This window comes from Oryzias latipes, chromosome 9 (assembly GCF_053564925.1).
Source record: "Oryzias latipes strain Hd-rR chromosome 9, Olatipes_Hd-rR_3.1".
Classification (NCBI taxonomy): Eukaryota; Metazoa; Chordata; class Actinopteri; order Beloniformes; family Adrianichthyidae; genus Oryzias; species Oryzias latipes.
In genome coordinates this window covers 14872818-14898714 of record NC_136245.1, presented here as the reverse complement: position 1 = coordinate 14898714, position 25897 = coordinate 14872818, and the positions used below count along the sequence as shown (strand labels likewise).

At 37.5% G+C, this 25897-nt stretch overlaps 2 protein-coding genes across 9 annotated transcripts in view; one reads left to right on the top strand and one right to left on the bottom strand.

Moving 5' to 3' along the window:
- slc15a4 (solute carrier family 15 member 4) overlaps positions 1-3041 on the bottom strand; it is a 38682-nt gene extending 35641 nt beyond the window's left edge. The window contains exons 1-3 of one of the 7 annotated variants that reach the window (XM_020706125.3): positions 2767-2908; positions 2190-2282; positions 1342-1956 (exon numbers count right to left, since the gene is read on the bottom strand). In XM_020706125.3, the coding sequence (XP_020561784.1) occupies positions 1342-1908 (567 nt within the window). In that variant the 5' untranslated portion in view covers positions 1909-1956; positions 2190-2282; positions 2767-2908. Of the gene's footprint in view, positions 1-1341; positions 1957-2189; positions 2299-2390; positions 2472-2572; positions 2712-2766 lie in introns of those variants that run through there. The other 6 variants (XM_078952722.1, XM_004072720.5, XM_078952721.1 and 3 more) reach the window with 6 other exon arrangements.
- Positions 2848-25658, top strand: glt1d1 (glycosyltransferase 1 domain containing 1). Of its 2 annotated transcripts, XM_004072534.5 has the most exons (12): positions 2848-2986; positions 4136-4287; positions 4424-4529; positions 6275-6326; positions 8991-9027; positions 9464-9520; positions 13381-13479; positions 18394-18443; positions 21738-21781; positions 22920-23040; positions 23708-23806; positions 25161-25658. In XM_004072534.5, the coding sequence occupies exons 1-12, from the start codon at positions 2919-2921 to the stop codon at positions 25311-25313; spliced, it is 1038 nt and encodes a 345-aa protein (XP_004072582.1). In that variant the 5' UTR covers positions 2848-2918; the 3' UTR covers positions 25314-25658. The 2 variants fall into 2 exon arrangements, with proteins under 2 accessions (XP_004072582.1, XP_078808852.1); XM_078952726.1 differs by lacking the exons at positions 9464-9520; positions 13381-13479.
- Positions 25659-25897: the final 239 nt, after the last annotated feature.

The following is a 25897-nucleotide window of genomic DNA, read 5'->3' as shown; positions in this document are numbered from 1 at the left end:
TAGGTCCAACTGTTCTACACACTATTACCAAAGTGCCACATCTTACTTTTCAAAGCAATTGTATTTTTTTTCTCTGCAGTTTCAAAGCAACACGAGAAAAGCAGCACTACATATTTTAAGTGTTTTTCATTCTTTATGAAGATTTCCCTAAATGATGCTGCTAGTTAACTCCTTGATCTGCTCAACTTGCTACAAAGTTTTAGATACTAATAATGTTTGAAGGGAAGTATTGAAATAATAGTAAAACCCTTGTAACAAGCATTAGGCTCAAATACTTTACACTGTCCCAGAGGAAAGGTTTTATGGACTCATTGTTAACATTTATTTGAGAAACAATTGCTTATTTGATATAGAATTACCTTTTTTCACAATGATAATTCAAGGTTAGAGGGTTTTTTTTCTACAAAATGTCTTCTAAATGGGACTTTTTTGTTCTACGCAAAGACATGCATTTTCTATGCCAGAGCAGCTGCAGTGTAACTGAAAGCACTTGTTCTGAGTGCTTGTCTGATCACATGACTGTGAATTCAAGAAAAACGCATTTGTTTTTAAAATCTGATCTGGACCTAATCTACTTAATGATGGACATAAAGTCATGCAGAATGACTTCACTTTGAGCCGTTTACTTTACCACACCATGTGAGCAGGCAAGATTGTGTTTTTCCTTAAAACAATACGGCTATTCTCACACAAATACCTAATGAAAAAGATTTGAAATGCATGAAACTGATGGATCATATGGGTCAAATCAATGGTGCTCTTACATTCTTTCAATATTTGAAAGCATGAGCTAGACTCCTGATGGTGTAACAATTTAATTACCGGTAAGCCTTAAAGACATAAAGGTTGTATCCATTTTTCCTTGGAACTTTGTGCCGTCATATTTTTTAATGTATAAAATTATTGGGTTTTTTCATAACTTTTTAAAAATGCTTCTTTGTTTTTTAGGACCCTTTTGGTCACATATCAGTTAATTGTTATCATGCAGATAAAGTATTTGCATAGACATTATGTGATGTTGCTTTTAAATATGACCAACATTTGTTTACCTTCAGTTGTTGCTCATGCAACAAACAAACAAAAACATTTGTTTCTATTCAGTAATGTTAATAAGACCTGGCAACAGTATATGTGCAAACAAATGCCTGTAAAAAGCCATGACAATCAATCCGATGCTCGTGAAAAAAAAATATTCAATCACATGCCTGACCTTCACGATAACACAGTCCATAGCAAATCTGCCACAGGTCCAACAACAATTCAGACATTATATTCCACAAGAGATTCCATGTTTGCATAAAACGCGTGAGAATTCCTGAAGTAATGATGCTTATACGATACCTGATCTGCCCCAAATGGAGTGATGTTGGACTTCAGTGTTCCCACACCCAGTGCAATCAGAAGAAGTCCAGTGTAGATTAGTGGGCCACAGTATGGATCACGGTAAAGACAGGTTACATTTTTTGGTGGGGTGCTGTTTGAGCACTCAGCGGGTTGCACGGGGAAGGCACTCTCCTCCCCACACAGGTGTATCCTGGTGTCTTCGTTTGCAATAAATGGGAAAAAAATCATACCAATAAAATACAGAACCAAACTTGAGGCGATTGTCACAAATTTTCCGAGGTATGCGTCTGCCAGCCAGCCTCCAAAGGGGGAAATCAGGTAGGTTATTCCCATGAACATCAGGGGAGCCTGGCTGGCCTTGGTACCCTCCCAATAAAAAGGACTGCCATTGAGAAAGAGCACTAAATTAGACGTGATGCCGTAAAATGCTATTCTTTCCAGCGATTCAGCCAGCAGGACGGCTGCACATGCGAGTCTCCTTCCCTGGAAGACTGAGGGGACAGGCGGTCTGGTGTCCGAATCCAAAAGCGGGGTGTTTTCATGAGCATCCCTGCTGCCTGCCATTGATTCTCTTGACAGAAACAGAACTCTTGCCAAAAACTTCGACAAGACCTGTAAAGACAAATACAAACACCGGGTTATTACCGCTATTTATAAGAGTCACCTGTTCTTGAGAATCGTATAGTATACACATAATTAATAATATACATTATAATAAATAATACACATCATTTTTTCTAGTACTTTCTACTTTGCTATGAAAACAATAGCGCACTTTTTGGCAAACTCTTCTTGTCTCGCGCGGTGAAGATGTTAAAGCTACGAGTTCGGGTTTACGTCGTTACCTTTTAGAAACAGGGACGCATCGCAGACCTCTCCGCGGTCTCAATTTCCCGGTTTGTCCCAAATGTTAACTTGGTCCTCGTCTTCAATTGGTACTTTGAGAAAAGAGAACTGGAAGTCAACAAAAAAGTGTCACAGTACTATCGCGTGACACACGACTCACTACCAACTAAAATATATGCGTCACTTTTCAGGCGATTTACAAGCAAACGCGGGTAGTTCATCCCAACCCAGAAACGATGCGACTGTTTATCCATATGACTTGTAAATTTGCTGTCTTTGCGCATGCGGTGTAGTGTGGGGATGAGGAAGTGAATATTCCGCGGCTTTTAAAAAAAATTCTAACAGTTGAAAGCAATGTTATAAAATCGTCGGAAAACCTTACCGTTGTCTTGGTGGTTTTTAACAAGGTTTTAGACACGAGACGTGTCAAGAGAGACTGAAACGAGTAAAACAGTCACATGAAGCTAAGCGTGTGTTTCCGGGGGGTAATTTAAAAGACGGACTTGTAAACAATGCAAGCGTGGCGCTAACAGCCAACCAACACGAGCCGATATGTAGCCTGGCTAATAGCTTTACCTTTGGTGTAAACTTCTGGGCACGAGTCCAGGAAATGTAACACGAGCACGTCGAGTTGAGCAGCAGCTGACGCTTCCAGGTCCCGGTTTCTTTAGTTGAGTTGTTTCAATTGAATTTTGTAGCTAGGTGAACAGAACAGCCAGTTAGTTGACATGAAAATACTCTTTCTTGCCTGCCTTAAACCCAAAACTGGAAACCACACTACAGCCGAGAGAATAAGGTAATTAGAGCAGTGAGTGTGAACTGCAGCATGAACATCCGGCGTCTGCGTGGCTAGTACAGTATTTTCCATTTAACTTCAAATACTGCTGTGAACGGAATAAGGTTCTGTAGTGTTTAAGTTTCCTTTTATTTCGGTGTTTAACTTTACTTAGCCATACTGTAATTCTGTAGTCATCATTGAAGGGGATAGTCACACTCTTACGTTTGTGTGACTACATCATAAACTGCTTTGTTTGCACGTAAACTTGGGGTTGATTAATGGCGTCTGTACACACAAAATGTGAATTAAAGATCTAAAAAAAAACTGCAGAGGAAAACAAAATTCCTTTAATATATTTCATTATCAATTAAAAAGCTGACTTTTATTCAATTTTAATCTTTTTTTATCAACTGGTCATTCAACTTTCATTGTTTGGGTTTCTTAAAATAGACATTTAAAAATATAAATGTCTAGTTCCTCAATCTCAAGATCTAAAAAGCACACAATCCAAGTATTATCAGTTATCAAATCTCATGTTACAACATGTAAAAACAAATTTTGTAGTAAATCCGTACTGAATAAACATTTATTAAAACATTTGCTCCTTGTTGTTTTATGTCAAAAATATTACTTCATGCTAATATCAGATATGTAATTGGGGCATTTATATGCATGACATAAAAATGTCGGTTACAATATTTATAAAAAAGAAGTTAGAAAAAGGTCCAAATTTTAAAAGCCATCCATTATTTTCTCTTCAAAAATTGAATTTTTGTTCTCTGTTCTGCGGCTCTACCAGTTCCCACATGCAGTTTCTCTTTCTTTTCACTACTTTTAGTGCAATGGGGCATCTGGGAAATCTTATGTGTAGAAGAACAAATGACTTTTTAAAGACTTTGTAAATATGACAAAACCATGTAATTAGTGTGTTAGTGAAGGCCCCCCTCAGCTCAGCGGGTCGAATATCTAAGAAGACTCAGTATGTGAAGCTGCTGGTGTGAGGCCAAAGGCAACACACTCCCAGAAGAATATATAATGATAATCCAGGATTTGTAAACAGTCCAACTTCTGAATGATATGAGAAAGAAAAATACTTTAGAAAATGAAATGAAAGTTTCTGAAGTTGTCATTTCTACTCATGAAGCTCACATTTGTTCTACATTTCAGGTCCCACATTGAATCAGCAGGACACATTTGTGAGCTCAGACATGCAGGAGAATTTCAGTCTTCTGCTGACGTGAACAGTCTGCTGTCTCAGGATCCTCCTTTCCAAGGTGCACTGGCCATTCATCTGTACAGAGCTGGCAGACTTCTCCTGGGTAAATGTGTTTGACAAATGTTTGCACTCTTCAGGTTCCCAGAGTTTATCTGAGCTACAGTTGATCTGTAAATATCCGCTTCCTGTGTCCTGCAAAACACATCTCATTTCTGCTGTTTTTCTGCTCTTTACGACAGACGTGCAGCTCCCCTTTGGTGTCATTTTTGGCGGAACAGACATAAATGAAGATGTGAAAGTTGAACAGAAGCGAGCGGTTATGGAGCAGGTGTTGCGGAAAGCCAGGTGATGTCTCATCCAGCTGCTAGTTTGGAGTCCCGAATGTCACCAAAGAGCAATATGAGGGCTTAATATTTCCATTTTCAATTAGCCCACGTTTTTCAATATTTCTATTTAATTGGAATTACCCTTTTCTTCTGTTGACTGCATGTGTGTCAGCTAGTCTTTAGGAATATATTTTTGTAAAGTAGTGCATTTGATATATGTTAGCCACTCATCAGTGATCTTTGGACATGTTTTATGTAGAGGGTCTTTAATATGACTTGATTTGCAAACTTTCTCTCATAGCAGTTTGGTGCAGCTGTGGCCAGCTTTGAACTGCAAGCAGGAAGTAAATGTCACCACTTATACATCCTGTATATACGCGATTGCTCACATGAAATCAAAACATAATCTTAGTTTCGCCCCCTTTTGGCATACTAACATGTATTTAATCCATTGACTGCATAAGAAAACGTGACTGAGTGTGACGTCCCCCATAGAAAATGACTTACATCCAGCTCCAACCAAATGAAGTCGATTGAATGTGTTTGCCATTTTGTCACATTACGGACGTCGCCATGTTGTAGCTAGGCGTTTCTATGGCAACCACTCTCGCCAGTCAGGAGGGGGCTTGTTGGATTTCTACACCCCTTCCACTTGAAAGCAGATTAGGAGAATTGGTCAATTAAACATTTCAACGTTGACATGAGACCACATGCTTTTATTGAGGCATTTGATTGGTCAGTTTATAACTTGAATAACTTGCACCACAAAAATATAATTAAAAAAATTAGGATTAGCAAGAACATGTAAAAAAAAAGGTAACAGAGCAAAAGTGGTTATTCTGACAGATAGAATAACTAAGCCAAAATCACAAAGTCTGTGTGATTTTGGCTTCTTGGAGTTGGCAGGTACTTCCTAGTTGGAACACCAGGCAGGAGGGGTCACTCAGTCCAGTCCTCATATACAGTCAATGATTTAACCTCAGTGGTTTTTTTCTTGATTGAAACGAAGCACACATCCGCCATTATTGCTTCTCATGATTTAAATCCGATTGACTGTAGTTACAGTTATGTATATGTTAAAAAAAATGACAGAAAAGAAGAACTCAAACCAAGCATGCAACAGCTTCCTGTAGCAGACTGTGGCTTAAAAGGACTAGGAAATAGTCTAATTCCAGCTCTGAAGGTTGTGTGTTTTCCACGATTTACCCCAATTGACCAATGAACACTCATCAGTATCCTGTGACCCCATGTCCCACCATCTTCCTTCATTATGTCAAAGGAAGAATGCAGGGAATTTATTTAGTGAAGCTCCGGGTATAATCACCTTCTGGGAGAACAGAGATCAAGCTGCTGCAACTTCAAACAATCCTCTCCCCTCCTGCTGTTATTGCCTCCTCACTCAAATTTTGATCTTGAAATTCAATCACCACACAGAACCTGTTGGCCCACTTTACAATGCGCTCCTATTCACGTACATTTATTTCCCCCCTATAACCCCCCACTGCTTTCTGCTCTACTTTTTTTTGTTGCATTCTTCGTTTGTTCCTCCTGAAAGTCTTTTGCCTCCTGAGGAGCTTGCAGTTTGCAGCCAATATACTATTTTTTTTATTCTACTGTCTTTTATTTGCTGCCTTTTCAGCTGCTGTTGTCATCGATTGCAAAATGATTTCATTTTTGCGTCTCTTATGAAAATTCATATGATAAAATGCCTGGACCAGCAGTGATATTTATAGCAGTTTTTGCTTTCTTTTTCTTCCCAATTAGGTTTGCAGTTGCATTTACGACCAAACTGAAAGAAGAGGCAGAAATTCACTTGGTATGATTACACAATTTAAAAAAATAATAATTGATTGTGTTCATATTTTTTCATCTTTTCATAGCATTAATACACTGGGTTGAAAGTAGGAAACGTGAAGAGGTTAAAACTCAAACTAGAAAAAAGATAATGGCGCCTTGCCACCTCTGGCCATTAAAAAGATGTCAAGCTAGCAACTAAAAATAATGATAATATAGTGCACCTCCTTCCCCTCAGATGATAAAACATCCCAATATTAATAAAAGGATTTAAAAAAGGGAAACCGTTACATCTGAAGCTTCAAGGACCAATCACCTCATTATATGATTATGCTGTTATAATCTAATAACAACACGGACACTTGTTGCCAAACTCTTACGTGTTTGTAAGAGTTGGTATTCAAAGAAAATCAACTCCTTTCACTTTTCATCTAACAGTTAACTTGTTTTGATGCTGCAGACCTGTGTCTGGAGATTCAACAATTATTTAATGGCTCCAATTTGTCTTGACTTTAATGAATCCTCTGACAATCTGACTGCAGTCCTCTGTGACTGGCAGTTTTCCAGCAGAAAAACCACCACCTGCCAGAAGCTTTTCTAAAACATAAAGATCTGTTTGCAAACTCCACACATGCATTAGTATTGATAGCATTTCCATTTTCCTGTCATTACCGTTAAAACAAACCTTGTCTGCATGCACTGAAGAGGGGTTTGTTTTAGAAAATAGCTCAAAATAGCTATAAAAAGCTCAAATGTCCCAGTTTTGTATTGATGCCTAAATCCACACAGCAGTTGTGGATTTGCGCAGAGATAGAAACTCTCTCAGGTTTGCAGAACCGGATGCATGATGCACAGATGCTAGATCCCCTTTATTTTTCGTGTGTTTGATCGCCTCTTACATTCTTGTTGTGAAACACTTGACTATCTGACTTAAAACTAAAGAGACTTGATCTGCTGCTGAAAGACCCGCTCAGATGACAGTCGTGTTGTTGATGTTTTTAACGTGTTCTTGTGACATATTTCTGGTGATAAAGGACATATATAAAGAAAATTATGATTATAATTTCATTTCTGAGAATTTCTTTATTCCAATCGTTGCGAATCAGAAGCAGATGAAAAAAATGCCGCTAGGAAAAGATTGCATGTGTGACACAGAAGCATCGGTGCGCCACAAGCTCCCTGCCCTGCCCCATTCTCATGCATCCACTTGTAGAGGACTAGATCCTTGTACACACCTTCCCATTCATTTGAATGGGAAGGTGTCCAAACTTTTGATCTGCACTGTAGGTAGTAACAAAATAAAATCTGGGTGCTTCTGCTGGTACAAAGTCAAGCTTTTTGGTAAGAAAACATTCAGACTCTTTTATGCTTCACACAATAGTCACAAACGAGTGGGTCCTCAATGGATTAACATAAAAATATAAACATATTAATATTTCTTTCACATTTGCACTTTTTACTTAAAAATTCTGCTCGTTGCAACTTTTTACCTCCTTACTATGACCCCTTTCCTTTTCTCCAGTGACATAATACTCCACAAGGTGCTCATGAGGAATGTTGTGAAACCAGGCTTTTATTTTCCGTTCCCAAATTGGTGCAAACCAGGAAGTAACAAAGGGTGCAGTTCCTGAAAAAAAGAAAAAGAAAATCTCACAGAAACCTGATCTCAGAGAGGGGAGCAATTTCTATTTGACTTTTATGTTAAAAAAAAAGTCAGATTGTATACCAAAACTAAAATAATGTGTATATAGTGTGTGTTTCTTTTTTTATTTTAACATCAATATGCGACGCCTTTAGAGAGGTGATTTTGGTTTTTACCCAGATGTGCAGATTTGGTTAAGTTGTAGTTCAAATATCAGCATTATATTGGGCGTTTATGGATTGACAAGTCAGTGGAACCAAAAGAGTTTTAAAGTTCACTCCGTCCTCACATTTGACCTTTTTGAAAATGTTGTAAAAAAGGGGCTTTACAGTAAACATGCCCATCCCACCTCAAAGGCTATTTTTCACCACGCAGAAACCAAAGGAAGACATCAGATCGTGGATCTGGTGTTTTTATGGCTCTATGGGAAACTGAGTATTAAATCTTTACTTCTGTGTTTTTTATTTTTTTTATTGTGCCTCTTTGACAAATCAAGTCATAAAGCCAAAACGTCTTAGTTGTAATTTTACAGCACTTCAAAACGCGGTTTGCATCAATAAAAACCACACACTCAATTATTTTCCTTTGCCTATAATAGTGTAGCATTAAAACAGCATTTTTGTTGCTTTATTTTCAGAGTAGAATCCACCCGTAGGCTGCAGATTGAATCAAGTGACATTCTTTATTTCTTCCATTAAGTTGCAGACAACAGGCGGAGAGGACAGCCACTTAGAGGCCTGGCTGTGAATTTAGCTGTGACACAAAACACACACACACACACACTGAATAAATTGGACATGAATTCTTGATTTATTTGTTTTTCTCTTGTATGATGAGTATCGTAGTACCCTCTTTATCACAGCAACCCTTCTCTACTTAAAGTTAGTCTTTATGATACATGCTTTGAGTACAAAGCGCATTGAAGTCAGGTTTCTGTCATTGCTAAAAAAAACAAAAAAAGAGCAACACCAATCGTAAAAAATGTGTGTAAAAATAAAAAAATTACAAATTGATCTGAACTAATCATTTTTCTTTTTTTTGAAGATGTCACAGAGCAGTAAGATCTACCTGCAGCCTCAAGGTAAGGATGTGAGTTGATGATCCACAGGTGTGGATTATATGATGTCTTTACTTGACAAGCCATTAAAATCTTATCAGAATTTGCTTTGACATTTTGTGTTTTATTATAAATACTTTCAGAAGTACAAAGTTGCCGCTGGCCAACAATTAGGTCAGCCCGGAAACGCTCTTATCCGCTGTTTCTTGCCAACAGCCTTGTTTGGCAAGTGGTGTCCCTTTACAGATTAGGCAGCGCTCCAGTCAACCGCCTGGCAGAGCATCCTGGTCATATAAGCATATTTTCTCTGCTTGCTAGTAGATTTTAATCATAACAAACTCTTTTTTTTAAATAGAAGTGTACAAATGATTTTTATGTTTCCCCGTTAATCTAATAATATTTATTTATGTTGGTGCTTTAGACTTCCTGTGTTTTGTTTTTTCTTTTGTTTGTTTTAAAGGTATCCAAACAGAAGTGGCTGACAATTTCTGCTGGACTGAATTCATGAGAAGCTCAGGTACTGTAAGGCTGCTTAGGTTAGCTATACTGCTCAGCACAAAATATAATCATCTCTGTCCTCTGTCATCCAAACAATGACTTCTATAATGGTGAGATGTCTAAATTTAGTGGGAGGATGTGTGTGTGCTCTCAAGAAACCTTTGGAGAGCTGGTGTTTGTGTAAGTAATGACAAAAAATGGAGATATAACTTGACAAAAATGTTATTTTTTTGGTTCCTATTAATCACTGGTGTGTTCAGTATTGCTCATGTGACATCATTTAAAATGTTTTAACTGCCAATTGGTAAAAACTTGGATCAAAAACACTGGAGAGCGCTTCGAAATCTCAACTGACTTGCAAACCAAACAGATTTTTCATCCCTGCTCAATTAACCAGCATCCTTATGTGAAACATATGGCAGTATTGCAAGTTCACATTGCTAAAACATCTTGGCCATATGCGTCCCAGAGTAAATTTGTTTCTATCTGAGTGATTCGATACTCAGGACTTAAGCTGCCCGCTTGTCTTTAAACCAGCAAACATGCATGTTCATCCAGAGTGTGCAGTGCACTGGAGCTGCTGCGGCGGGAAAGCACTTTCCACCGCCTTATCTCCACCGCTCTCCCGTCTTCCATTCGAATAACTCCGTACGTGTTCACCTGCGCCTCTTAGAAACAGCTCGGGATTTAAATTTGACATTGCAAGATAATGTCCGTCCCAAGTACATTACTGCTCATCGAGAGCTCCGCTGAGCAGCAAGTAACATGTGATTTATGGCTCCCGAGTTCAGCCATTTATCACCACGGTTTCACAGTGGCTGCAAGTAATACAAATTTTACGCGCTCATTTCGCCATTTGTTATACCTGAGGTAAAAGTCCCCATTTTTGTTTGGTTGCTCAGACATGATGAAAGCTCTGCGGTCTGTTTCAGAGTTGTTTGCAGAGCTCCAAACGCTGGCCCAGTTTCTGCTCACTCAAGTCCACTTCTATCGGGCAGATGGAAGCTATGGCCGAGACTTTTTGTTTGCTGCAGCTGTGGAGCCGCAGCACGTGCTCTGGATTTTCACTTTATATTAAAAAGATTAGTGGATGTCGTTCCGAGGCAAAAGCTTTCATTCAGAGAAATTGATTCTAGAGTACAGAGAACTGCAGTCGTTGTGAAAAATGGAAATATCTTAAAGAAGGTTCAGTGGCTGCTGGCTCGTCTTCAGTCTAAAATCGCTCCTCCTGCTACATTTTCACCCACTTTGAGAGCTCCGATAGTCTCAGCATCTTTGCTCACATTGCAGTTAACATCTGACGTAACATGTCATGTATCTGTGTGTACTTTTATCGTCACATGTACTCCTAGCACAGCAGGGGGCACCATCCTGCTCCTACTTTCTTTCCCCCCAAGATCTTTTTGGATTTCCAGTTGTTTTATTATCTCTCCATCTGGTTTTTAAGGAATGTTTTCTAAAATGCAAAATTTATATTGTGTCCCTAACAGGCATGTGGTGCAGATTTATCTTTAAACATTTATGAATAATTACCATTTTGTGTGCCGCCCTTATTCTGCTGCAGCAACATCAAATGAAGATCTATGACTTTCTTGAATACACATTTTTGTGGTATTCTAAAGATGTTGCAGCTTTTTAAAGACCTGTTTAAAAAACACATTATGCTCTTGTGTTTTTCCTTTAGCATAATTTTTGCATGTGTGCTTTTTTTGTGTGTCAATGCTTTAATATAAACGGGATCAGAAACATCCCAAACAAACAAAGACGCACGCACACACACACACAAACTGATTAATCGTTTTGTTGCCCATAATGCCCCTCTGAACTCAAAAACAAGCGTTTACATAGGAACCTAGAACTACAGAGAGAAAAAAACAATATAGCTGCTGGCACAACTGATGATTTGCACAATATGTTTTTCCCTGCAGAGGAAAGATGAATTGGGTCTCAGATCCGAAGGCAGGTTCTCATTTGTTTGGAATGTCTTTCACATTCTGGCAGTTCTGTGCTTTCAGGTATCAGATATTATTTCTGCACATTTTAGTCATGTTTGTGTAAGATCTCAGACATTTCTTTCAATGCATGTGAGACCGATAGAACGCAGATGAAATATAGAGGCTGTTTGGAAATTCAGCTTCTGGATCAGGGTCAAGGCCCTGACTCAAAGCTGGCATTTTAAGAAGCTCCTAATAGCATTAAAAGAGCCGCTTGAGCTCCTGATCTGGACTTATCTGGCTGCCAGGGATTTGACTTGACTCACAGAATCTGACCATGTACTGTCTATAACATGTCTGTCTATAACATTGTTTTCAAAAAATACTACGATACTCCCTGGTTTCCATTTCTTCAGTTACAAGCTTCATTCCTCAAACATTACCTGTTTATAGGCTGGCTGATTTTTTTTTTTCCATTGTTAGCTAAATGCTCTTGAACATGCGCATTAAAAGTTAAATTAATGCCCTTTTTTAGAAAAATTTCATTGAAAATATGCTTTCATAGTGTCTACTAACTTCCACTTTTATAAAAGACTTCAAAAGTCAATATATACATACTATGGCAAAAATAAAAGAACCTGATGTCCTGTTATGGGTTGATGTACGGTGTTTTATCTTTAGAAGCTAACTTTCAATCTTGTTTAAAGACCCACTCTGATAAAAAAAAAATAGTTTTTTTGATGGAGAACAGATATTTTAAAAAATGAAGCATAGCATTTCTGAGTACGGTATTTCCTTATTCAAATCACTGTGAATAAGGAGCAGATGAAAAAAATGCTGTTTGAAAATTGATTGTATTTATTATGTAGAAAATATAATGGAGGGCTAAAAGTTCCCTGCTCTGCTTCATTCTGATTTAACTACTTGTAGATGACTAGATTCATGTACATCCTTGTTTTTCTCTTCTGAGCTAGCATCTGGCTCATAACTTTAGGGCTGGATAACTCCAATATTGCTTATCATTTTTGTTGCACCAGCATACTTTAGTTTGGTTGGGGATGTTGGGGGACTGTAAGCTAGCAGGAAAGCATGTAAACAAAGGCTTGATGGGAAGTCAGAGCAGGCTCAGTTACGGGGGAGGGGGGGGGGTGATCCCACCCTCGACACAGGGGCAAAGTTTTGATGAACTACACCTGCTCTGAAGAGACTGTCATAAAAAAAAACAGGATTTTTGATTATGGCTACAAACTAAATAATCATAATTGAAAGACCAGTGGGAACACTAATCTCTTGAGCTTAGAATAGCCCGATAGGTGATCGGAGTGGAACTTCCATCACTGTGTCTGTGATCTGTATATTTACATTATTTGCTTTAGATTTGTAGAAAAATAACTTGAATAGTGTTTGTCTAAGTCCCTCCATCCATTGGTCTGGTGATCCATATTTATACATCCTTCTTTTTATTCAGCCAACCAGCCAATCATATCTCAGTCTGTCTCTCCATCCATCATAAATGTTGCCAGTCCATCTTATGGTCACATTAAGACACACTATACTAACACAGGAAATTCAAATTTACTGAATAGGCTAAATGTCATTACTACTTCTGTGAGGTTTTTGTTTAAAATGATTTGGTCCTTTCACTGATAAGTTATTAATCAATTATGTTTTTTTAGTCTGATGATGAGTTAAGTAAAGAATGATCAAGAGTGTATTGAGTTAATTCTGGGACATGCTCAACCATTGGGGATGATGCTACTCTTTCTAGAGCTAATGTAATCCAACCCTTCCAGTGGGCTCTTTCTGCCTTCTGCTGGCATATTAGTCACTGCTGTCTTATTTTTCTCTTGACCTTGGGTGATGTATGGCTTTCATTATCTGCTGATGTACTTGGGATGTTCATTATGCAGGTTTTGATGTTGTGCTGTTTCTGGCTCTTTTCCAGGTGTAGAGAGTGAACATGTGGATGAGCTCCGTGTCTTCTTGTTAGTGTGTGGTCTGAGAACTGTCAAGGACCCTCTCTATTTGGTGGAGGCGTTTTCAGGTATACTCAGTAATGAACTATACCTTTCAATACACATCCAGGTTGTCTATATTACTTTTTTGTTTTCTTTTCTTGTTTTTTTTTTTATAAATCAATATGCAAATGGGCTATTGGTCAGTTATTGCCCTAAACATGCCCCATTTTCATTCCTATAATATTACAGTCTGTGAAATCAAGTATTTTGCATTTTGGGTAAATACATCAGGTCCTACTCACAACTGCCCCTATGGGTGGATACGGGGCATCTGCAGGTGAAAAATGAGCAAACCTGTGCTGGGAAAGCAGGGAGCGGGCATCTGCAGGTGAAAAATGAGCAAACCTGTGCTGGGAAAGCAGGGAGCCTGCAGAAAATATCAAATGTACAAGCCCACAGAGTGAACTTGTTAATGCACCATTTTTTCTATGGGTATGCTGTGAGCAATAGGTCAATTCAATTTAATCCAATTATACTTTTTTAATCCCACGAAGGGAAATTTAAGAAACATCTTATGGTCACATTAAGACACATAGGTAAGCAAATCAGATGCATTGGTGTTGGATGGATTTTTCCTTCTGCACAATCTGACTGTTTGAAATAATGCAATTAGACATTTAGAGTGTGGTCTGCATGGGTATTCTACAGGCCCCTCCGAATCTCCTGCACACCTCATACATGCAGCACTTGCGTCCGATCAGTAAGGAGCCTTTTCTCACACCTTACTAAAGATTAGAGTGCACCATAAGGACACCGGGGCATTGTCATAAGTTTGTGCAATTTACATGACCCTTATGAATGCTTCATAATACCGTTTCTACACGCACGAAAATGGTACGTTCCATACTCAGCTGTGCTCCCTTTAAGATGCAACCCCTCCTGTCTACGACCCTCCACTGACCAGGGCAACCCAAAAACCTGCAGCACCTATACTGGTAAACCCCTGTCATGCATGTGACTAAGGCATAAAGATAACCTTGGTTGTGAATTGGTTCTGCATGACTAAAGTAAATTTAAGTAAATAAAAAAAAATCCTTTTAATACATTTTGACCAGAAAATCTTACAGGGATTTCAGTACAGACCATTTCACACTGAGTCAAACAAGTTAACATTTGTTTTAATTCAGTAAAAAAAAGTCTAATAGAAATTGAAGTTTTTGCTGATGGCTGTGCCATCTTAAAAGTAATTAAAATGGAGACTCAAGAATTGAACTACCAAGACATTTTTAAATCTGTCTCTTTAATTTAATAAAAACAGGTAGTCATTGTAGAGGAAAGGACTCATGTCTTTCTTCAACCTCAGAAGAAGAGGCAGATTGTCTGCTTGTTTGCATTTAATGAAGTCTAAGCCTCCTGCTAAGTGGCACAAACTGAACTTAGTGCATTTTACACGATAGATGCATAAAAAGAGAATATACATAAGTGATTGTTTACTTTTAGATGTTGCTTTTTGTAGTTTTTGTTTTGCAAAGCATAAGCAGAGTTGCACATTTCCAGCAGGCTCTTGCTAGTTAACGAGAAGGATCTCCATGTGAATCAGTGGTTTACAAATGTTTTGTAATTAGCAGCACACAACAAGTATGTCTGCTACTTTAAGAGTCTGCTGCTGTGTAAAATGCAGTTTGTAATTTAATTGTACTCAATGTGATGAGAAGCAAAGGGTTCTTTTTTATTTTCTTTTGCAAATCCCAAGACTCAAAGTTGCAGTTCAAATCAGGTTTCAGTGAATATGAAAATGCATGATCACAGAAAGCCACCAGGAAAAGAGCAAAGAGTAGTTCATGATGATACAACCTGTGTGCAATAATATGTCTGCACTGCCAAGAAAAAGAAAACAGACTCCATTTTCTAGACTGCCGTGTCTTCAGCTTTACATAATATTTGAATGAGCATTATTTAAGTCCCAAACTTTAAACTCAAATCAAGTTTCAAGTTCCCGCTATATTTGTTTAGTTTTTCATTAAAGGTCTGTTCTCAACAGACTTCATCTCAAAGCACTGCACCAACAATCCAAGAAAACATCAAATGACAAAATATTTGATGATTTTATATTCCAATTTGATTTAAAATTCAAGTTTACATCTTCATTAAATAAATCAAACATACCAAGTGCTGCTTTTCTCAAGCATGGAAACAGGGCACTTAGGTTTAATTATATGAGAATAAAAGCACAAGACATTCAGGTCTCATTTCTCTTAAAGGAAATTTAAATTCTAAATCAAATATTCCAAAACTGAGACAATGAATTTGTATCATTTTGTTTGGATGGATTGAAGATTATTGTCTCTTTTTATTTTTGCATTAGCAAACAAGAATCTTTGGAGTCAATCAGTCCTAATTTTAAGACTATTTGACCCTGTATCTGGCTCAGTTTGCCTGCCGCCTGCCCCGGCTCTCGCCTGGATCCTGACCCCTCTGTCTCTGTCCTCTGATGATCTTATGCCTGTTATCGACACCTGCCTGACTGTGATTTACAGTGGTGGTCAAAATTGTTGGTACCCCTCGGTTAAAAAAGAAAGTCCACGATGCTCACTGAAAGGACTTGAAACGTTAAGAAGTAACAATAAATTAAAATGTATTAAAAAATTAAATAATCAAAATCAGCCATTACTTTTGAGTCATTGATTAACAGAATTATTTAAAAAAACAAACTAATGAAATAGGGCTGGACAAAAATGATGGTACCCATAACTTAATATTTTTTTGCACAACCTTTTGAGGCAATCACTGCAATTAAAGGGTTTCTGTATTTGTCAATGAGCCTTCTGCACCTGTCCAGAGGTATTTTGGCCCACTCCTCATGAGCAAACTGCTCCAGTTGTCTCAGGTTGGATGGGTGTCTTCTCCAAATGGCGTGTTTCAGCTCCTTCCACAGATGTTCAATGGGATTCAGATCTGGGCTCATAGAAGGCCACTTCAGAATAGTCCAACGCTTTTCTCTAAGCCATTCTTGGGTGTTTTTGGCTGTGTGATCTGGATCGTTGTCCTGTTGGAAGAAGCTTTCTGACATTAGGCAGCACACTTCTATCCACAATGCCTTGATAATCTTGAGATTTCATTTGACCTTGCACAACTTCAAAACACCCTGTGCCAGATGCAGCAAAGCAACCCCAAAACAGAACTGAGCCTCCTCCATGTTTCACAGTAGGGACAGTGTTCTTTTCGTTGTATGCTTCATTTTTGAGTCTACGAACATAGAGCTGATGTGCCTTACCAAAAAGCTCCAGTTTTGTCTCATCTGTCCAAAGGATATTTTCCCAGAAGCTTTGTGGCTTGTCAACATGCATTTTTGCAAATTCTGGTCTCAGTTTTTTATGATTTCCTTTCAACAGTGGTGTCCTCCTTGGTCGTCTCCCATGAAGTCCACTCTGGCTCAAACAAGGACGAATGGTGCGATCTGACACTGATGTACCTTGATCTAGGAGTTCACCTTTAATGTTCAGGGAGGTTGGCTATTGCCCCTGCTTAGAGATGGTTTTATAACCTTTACCTTTATGATGTTTGTCTATAATTTTGTTTCTGATGTCCTGGGACAATTCTCTCCTTCGCTTTCTGTTGTCCATGTTCAGTGTGGTACACACCTTTTCACCAAACAGCAATGTGACTATTTGTCTCCCTTTAAATAGGCAGACTGACTGATTATGGGTTTGAAAACAGCTGTGATGTCAATTAAAGGACATACCTGAGTTCATCATGACACCCAGGGTAAATATTTCTCAGTCTTTTATGGAGGTACCATCATTTTTGTCCAGCCCTATTTCATTAGTTTGTTTTTTAAAATGATTCTGTTAATCAACAACTAAAATGGCTGATTTTGATTATTTAATTTTCAGTACATTTTAATTTATTGTTACTTTTGAACATTTCAAGTCATTTCAGTGAGCATTGTGGACTTTCTTTCTTTAACTGAGGGGTACCAACAGTTTTGTCCACCACTGTAGCTTTGTGGACTTTTTGCTGAGATAATAAATCTGCTGCATCTGGATCCGGCTGTCTGCCTGTTCTTGATACAGAGACGCATCTTTTGGTCACCCAGTAAAACAAGAGACTCAAGTACAGCAGAGCTGTTAAAAGAAGAGACAACCTGTGAAAAGTTTTAATCAAAAATAATTATTAAAAAAAGGGCTAAAATGCTTTCAGCAACATTTAGATTTACCAAAAGTAATACAGTTTAAACACGGTTGGATCCTTTTCTTTTTTCTTTCTTTTTTTTAATTTTATTTTAATTATTTGATTTTTAACTGTGTTTTACTGTATGTCTAGCAATTAGGGCAGAGGGCAGCTAACGGGAAGAAATGATGTTAAGAGAGCCACCGTTCATAGTACAGGAGGGATAACATAACATTGGGTGAGTGGGGAAAAAACAGGTTACACCAAGTTGACTCTTAATCCAAGTATAATTTTTGCACCTACTTGTACTCCCTGAAATACTTAAACATAGTTTTTCATCATTTGTTTTTAGTTTTGCAATAATTTAACAATATTTCAAAGGGATTGTGTGGATGGAGCAGGCATTAAAACATGATTTTAGATGAAAAAAATCAATAGGAAGATGAATTTACAGATTTTGAACTATATTTTGACTTGCAAACTTTGTCCATGTATCCCTATTATGATTATGATTGCTATCTTCAAAAGAAACTTTTTTTTTTGAAGCGAGAACTGTAATAGATTAAGAAGATGGGCTTTTTATATATAATCCTTTTTTAATCTGACTTTCAAAGCAGAGTTTTGGTTACGAGGCAGCACTAGAGGGAGTCAATTTGTATATTAATGTCTACATGAGCTTTTTCTTGGAATTAGATTTTACAGTTCACGTGCAAAAATTCTTTGAAAAGGCTGCTGTATTAATCTTCGGAATTGTATTGCTTTCTACGTCCCGTCCTACAGTCTAATTAAAAAGTTTTGTTTTGACAACACTTTCTATTTGTGTCTTTCAGCGTGGCATTGCAAAAATGTTCCAAATATACTCATAATTCTTGGACCAAATGTAAGTAATTGTTTTAATTTCTTTAATCATTGGTTTTTTACTGTTTTTTTCCACTTTTAGAGAGGCTTTCTCTACAATTTAGTGTGTATGAAAACGTCATCTGAGAGTTCAGGGAGCCTCTAATTTGAAGCAACAGCGATCCAGTCTTTAGCTGGAAATAAGAAAAGACGTGGAATGTTTTTAGTGTTAGCAATGGCAGTGACACCATATCTTGATCTAAATATATCAGTTTTCATTTCACTGATCCATTTGACTAATGACCTGTATTGAACTCTCTTATTTTAACTGGTAAATGTTGCCATTTGCAGATGTAAATCACAGCTATAATTTGATTCCCAGTCACACACTGTAATCCACTTTTCCCATGAGAACTCCTTCTATGAGCTTCAGTAGTAAAAAAGTTGCAGTCATCTGGTTGAAAAAAAAAAGGAAAAATTTATATTTTAAACTGATATATTTAAAGTGTTTTTGTTTTGCAGAATTGAAATCTTAAATTCATGAAAAAGTTTAGTGTCTGAAAAAAAACTTCTTAGTTTTCAGAAAAACCACAAGCTTGTTTTGAAGACCCAATCCAATAGAAATGTCGTTTTTGGTGTTTTTAACAAGTTCTTGTGGATTATTTCTGATGATGGAGGACACAATTAAAGAAAATGAGATTAAAATTGCATTTCTATATATTAAAATTGTGGTTTATTAGGAGCAGATGAAAAAATGACGTTTGAAAGAGAGCTTTGTCATGTAAAATAAAACAATAGGCTCTGCTTTGAGTTCTCAGTACCGGGGAGAGGAAAGGGGGGCGGGGTCTGCATCAACACTCCCGCCCAAGTCCTGCCGCTCTGCAGAAACTATGTTCTAGATACGATCCAGGTTTTTTTATTTTGACTAAAAACTGCATAATCCTAATTCAAGACCACCAGGAATGCTTTCAAATAGATCAAAGGAAGATCCGAGTGGGACTTGGATCTTGGCCAAATTTATGAATGAGTTTTATTTTGAATCTCTCAATTCTGTTATCATTTGTGTTTGGGTTTTTACCTTATTTCACTTTTCCATTATTGTGCTGTAACACAGCACCAGCTTCTTAGCATTAACCGTTTTTCTGTTACCTGTCCTGTGCAGGGGTCACTGACTGTCCACTGATCAACCATTTACAGTCCCTGCAGTTTCTTTATTTATTTATTTTTTTAGCTCAATGTAATTAAAGAAAACTTTGTTTAGAGTGACATTGATATTTCTATTTGAATTTACTGTATTTGACTTTTTTATGATTAAATTTAAGCTATAATGATTAAAATTAAAGAATCGAACACTGAATATTCTACAGTCTGTGTATCAAGGACCTGTGTATAAATGCCACATTAGTGAATAAATCACCTTTTTGATTTAAATTTAGCTTATTTGAAATCAAAGCTGATGGAGTAGCACAAATGAATCACTAAAATGTAAAATAAATTATAAAAAAGAAGTCACATGACCACAGAAGTTAGAATATTCCTAAATGATAGAAACAACTTCTATTAAAAGGGATCTTTTTTAAACATTCACTTTGTTTTGAAGAGATTTCAAGCATCGTGATTCTTGCCCTTACGCCTGGCAGATAGAAATGACATTAAAGTAAATGCCAGAAGCCTCACTGAACCGTTTTGTGTGTATGTTTGTGTGTCTTTTTCAGTATTGTTGTTTTTTTTTTTTTCTCATTTCATTCCCAATCTCCTCCTCATTGATTTCTCTGTTTGTTGTCCTCCTCTTCTCTTCCTCTTGACTTGCTTTGATCTGGCATCAGTGTGCAGTACTTTAGCACTTATTGCTTCTTTCAAACAGTGGTATCGAGCAAAAGGTATGTTCTTTTGCAGTTTTAGTCAAAAACAACTCAATTAGCCGCCGCTGCCGCCGCCATGTGCCCATATGTCTTATTACTGCTTTCTTGCTCTGCTGTGCTTTTAATGAAATGCTTGGGTGGAAGCAGAGATGTGCAATTCATCTTGTTCCCTTCAGATCACAGTACATGTTTTGTTTAAGATATACATTTTGAGATAAGCAATATAGGAAGTTAGCTTTATAGGATCAACAAGGTCATTATTTTGTGGTTAAACAGAAACAAAAAGGAAAACAGAAGGAGTCAAATCAAACGCAAAATAGGGACGGTAAGCAAAATGAGACATGTCTTGCTCAGATTATAAAGATGTTCTATAAATTCCCCCTCATAACAAGCACTCTGGCTGAGCAACATCTGTCATTAAGAGGAAAATTCAGGTCAGCGATGTTTGTCAGCTCTGACACATCTCGCTCTCTTATAACTGTTTTTTTATTAAGCGCTTCAGTGTTACAGCGCATTGTAAAACAATCATAATAAATTCTACGGATATAATGTATATTAATGTCATCTGTCTTATATGAAAGGATCCATTTAGCTGCTTTTGTGATCACCCCTAAGGAAATTTTCTCCCAGCTGCAGCTCAGTAACAAAAAAGAAAAGCAATAAAGTTTCTTTTTTTTTATGATCATAAAAATGTATTTGATGCAGAATTTTTGGGGCATATCATTTTGGTACAAAAAAGTAGCAGTTTGCGTTGCAGCATCTTTGACCCAATTTGCTCTGCTTTGACATTTCCGTGGACAGGCTAATGCATGCAAATCCCACATTGAAATTAATCAGATTGAACACCCACCCTGCCCTGACCCCAATCTCTAAAAAAACAGGATTTAAACCGAATCATTTTTTTTATGATATAAATTGTTGTGTCATTGTTAAGTTCATCTCTGGACCGTGTGGACACGTGGAGGGTAAACAGAGCCCCAGGCTGACAGACAGATTGGAGCAGCATCTGCACTGGTGCCAATACTCCCAGCAATCTGTTTTGGTGAAGATCAAGCTTTCACAAAAAAACAAAGCTGATGATTAACTGGTCAATCCAACTTCTAAGCTTCGCCAGGTGAAGCTTGGAACTTGGTAAGCTTGGTTAATCTAAGTACAATCTAAGTACCAGTTAATCTAAGTCCAAGTATCTGAAATGAGCTTCGTGGGACGTGTGGTGGTTTGGTTCACTCCTGAGGATGAGGGACTCAACCCCCCACAGGTGATGGAGGACAGGGACTGCTCCGTTTGGTTTGAGCATCTTACAGAAGTGCTGCAGTTAGTCAAAACGTTTCTGCTCTTGTTAAATCCCCAAAAGTTCACAACACACGTCCCATTTATTCCATTTTAGTAATTTCCTAAACTGCTTGTGAGGGTGTCAAGCTGTTCTTTAAAAAAGCAATTATTTGTCATGATAGACACTTTATTTCTCCCTCCAGATTGATCCAGTTCTTACAGCTGAAGTCAAATCTGCTGTTAAAAGGTAAAGTAAATCCTCAAGAGTAAGAGTATAGCTTCCTTTGAATTTTAGAGTTTGAGGTTTTTAAATGAATGAAACCTCCCCTTCTGAACAAAGCACAGACGTCTGACAATTTAAATAAAGTGAAAGGTCTGAGCACTAACAGTTGCAGAACCATCATTGACAGGCTGTAATATATCCAGCATTTCATGGTTTTTCTCTATTCTGTGTTTATTTGGGTCCGAAGCAGAATGTTTTAAGCCTTTAATAACCAGTTTTTTTCCCTGATAGACGGATTCTCACATTCTGTCTGTACTGACCTCTCTTCTTACTCCCCTGGAAGATGTGTGCCATTAAAGTGCAATACTTTTTTCTGTTTTTCCCAAGTTTTAGTTTTTGTTCTATAAAAAAGAAAATGCAATAGAATATGTTCATTTAAGGCTCATTTAGGGCTGTTGGCTCAATTTGCAAACAGGACGCACTTTTAAATATTGTTATCCTTCTTTAACCAGGCAAAACCATTTAAAAGCCCACTGCAATGAAGATTGTGTTTTTGGTGTTTTTTTGCACCGGTAATGTTACGTAAGGGGCTGTAAGCTAGCGGGACAGAGCGTACACAGATGGATGATGGGAAGTAGGAGCGAGCTTACGCCGCGCCCTCAGCCACAGAACTCAGAGGTGAATTTCTACTGCTCTGTAGAAACCATGTCCTAGAAAGCTACTATTTTTTGATTTTGGTCAAACAAATGTCGTAATCATAATGAAAAGACCACTGGGAACACTTTGAAAATGGATCCAAAGATGATCGGAGTGGGACTTTAACAACAAGTTCCTATTGTACCCAAAGAAAAGGCAAGGTTGGAGAGCAGGCCTAACATGGGCTGATTTATAAAAAACTGACCAAAATTCATGTTTTCTTTTTACCCTATCTTTACATTACAACTACACAGATTTCATGAGACCTGAAAGACCTTAAAAAATATATAAATCTTGAATGGATTGTCAGCGTTTTGCCTTCAAGAGAGTAAAGACAGATTGAGACCTTACCTGATGCTCCGTGGGTGACTCATTTAGTGCAGAAGAATGTTTTTCTTGAACTTGTCTTTGCACATCACTCAGACTTATGTGGACCCCGAGTCATGCTTTGTCACTCTGCCTGCAGAACAACAGGGGTCTTCTTAGCCCACGAAAGGAGCCAACAGGAGGTGCACGCTGCTATGAAAAGGAGCTTTGCTGTTGTCAACAGCTCTGTTTCAGAGGGGATGTCAGCAGCCATTTTAGAGGTAAACATGTTTTAGCCTCTGGGGAAATCAATCAAAATAAATCTGTGGATAGCAGTGAAAAAAAATATTATATATATTTTTATATATTTTTCAGCCAATTAGCCAGTTTCTAAAAGGAAAATATTTAAGTAAAACTAAAATATTTAAGTAAAACTAAAATATTTAAGTAAAACTAAAATAAAACTGATATTTATAAAAAAGAAAATCCAAAGATCCCCTAATTATTCTTTTATGAGACATTTAGGATGGTTTGCGGAGGCATTTAAATTTGTGAATAATATTGGGTTTCTTGATGAGACACTTAGCAAAGGAGACCTGTTTTTTTCTCTGAATTACTTATTATCCTAGATTTTTTTTTTTTATTCTCTCTAATTAGTATATATATATCTATAGATAGATAGATAGAAAGAAAGAAAGATAGATAGATAGATAGATAGATAGATAGAAAGAAAGAAAGAAAAAGAAAGAAAGAAAGAAAGAAAGAAAGAAAGAAAGAAAGAAAGAAAGAAAGAAAGAAAGAAAGAAAGAAAGAAAGAAAGAAAGAAAGAAAGAAAGAAAGAAAGAAAGAAAGAAAGAAAGAAAGAAAGAAAGAAAGAAAGAAAGAAAGAAAGAAAGAGCACTTTTATATAGCAGTTGTTTTTCTTATTTTTTTATCTCTTCCCATCAGGCCATGCACCTCAGGGTGCCCGTGTTGGCGAGGAACATCCCCGGAAATGCAGCTGTGGTGCAGCATGAGGTCACTGGCTTGCTGTACTCTTCACCTCAGGTATATGGCGTCTGACCTTGTTACCACATCTGCTAAGTCCCAATAAGCCCTTTAGCCCATAAACCTATTGACTCCAAACAATAAAGTGAATAAACTCTAGCTGCCACTACTAGCCCTTATTGTTTTGCCTGTAGTTTGTCCGGTTTCTTTCTTTCTTTTACATGCGTGTCTCTCTGCACAGTGACTATGCAGTAAGCAATCCACTAACCAGAAACAAATATTACCACTAATTAGTAGTACTAACCAGGACAGCTGGAGGCATGTTTGCCTTTTAAATAAAGACTGTTTTAGATTATTAAATGTCCAATGGTGCTTAAAATGAAATTAAAAAATGCTGTCCTTAAATACACTGATGTGTATTAAGGCAACCTGTAGTGCTGCTGTAAAATGAGAAGTGCAATATTACAACTTTTAAAACTTTTCAGTTTTTTGTTTGTTTTGTTTTTAACAAGGCTGATTGATTCAAGGTCAGATAAAAAAGGAAGTCAGTTGACAGGTGGCTTAAGTGTGATGCAGTCAAGGCAGTATGCTGCAGCTTGATGTGCTGGTGGCGTTAAGTCCTCCCTGCACGTGTGCTCCGCTGAGCTGCTGCTAGGCAGATCGCACAGATGGTTTCAGCAACTTGGGTCGGATAAACCATGACCTCAGTCAGAGCTGAGGAGCACCAAGTGCTCGTCTGTGTGTCATCCTTTCTCTCATGATCTTTTTTCTCTTTTATTCCTGCGCCTTTAGTTGTTTTTGGACTTCTAAGAACATACTTTGCTAAAAATAAAAAATAAAGTAAACAGCAAAAGTTATTTAAACATGTCAATGAAAAAACGTACGCCCTATGTTTGGGCCTATAATTTTGACATAATTTATAAGCCCCTCGCTCATAAATGGAGGTTTAATCCTGTTGTTGAGGATTGATAGTTTTCATATGGCCAAGGAGAGGAGCTGCTTCCCATCAAGAGCCTCTTCACACATCACTTCAAATGAAGAGTTAAGTGTCCTGCTGGCTGGTCATAGTGGAAACCTTGTGCTCTTATTGGCTCCCTGCAGCAAAGATGTTCACTGCCATGTTGCAGCCTGAGGGCCACTTGACTTGATTTTTGTGGGAGATTTTTCTCAGCCCACTGTGATTTTGGCGTCCCCACATCTCAATTAAAGCTTATTCGACTTTTAATGAACTGTCAGCATTTCAGTTGACTTTTTTCATAAATTTGTTAAATACAGCAGCAGCTTGGTTTTGTTGAATATGAATAAATATGAAAGAGCTTCTTGTGTCTTTGTATTCTTTTCAAACTTTAAAATGTGTTTTTTTTTTTATTGAGTTTTACTTAAAAAAGTCGCACTTTTTTCTTTCTCTTGCCAGGATTTTCTACATCAGTCTCAGAGGCTGCTGTCGGATCAGGAGCTAAGGGAAAGAGTGGTCAGGAATGGAAAACTCTACGTGGAAGAACATCACAGCTTGGAAAAAGAAAGAGAAACTTATCAGCGGCTGGTGGACTCGCTGCACTCGGTGTAGGTCACGCCACTCAGCCCTGCAATTCAGGACTTCAGTAGGAAAGAGTGGAAATTATTTTATATTGTTATTTTAATTTGCACCATGTGGTCATATTTGTTTTAAATGGGGTGATGCAATATGTGAGCACAGTTATTTATATATTTATGCTTGTATAATTGATGCCAAATTGGAAATAAGTAAAAGCGCAATCCCTTTTTTAAATGTTTATTTTACAAACAAAAAAGGATGCAGACATCTCTTGCTGGGTTTTGATTTATCTGCAGTTATCTGGAAATTATGTTTGGTTGTGAGTTTGTACTACGAAAATAAATGTATTTAAACTAAAATAAATAAAATTCAACCACACTGAAGTGTCTACCATTTTCTGAGCTGAAATAAGAAAGTTGCAAACATGAACATAGAAGAAGCTTCTTTTTTTTTTTTCTTTTTTAAACGGATTTACGTAAAATGCAAAACTGTTGCTTCAAACTTCAAAGCAACATTTTGGCTACACAGACTGTTCTATGCTTATGAATGAATGAATAAACACATGACTTGGTGTTTTAGTGTTGTTTGGAAGAAACCCAAGAGGATCTGGCTGCAGT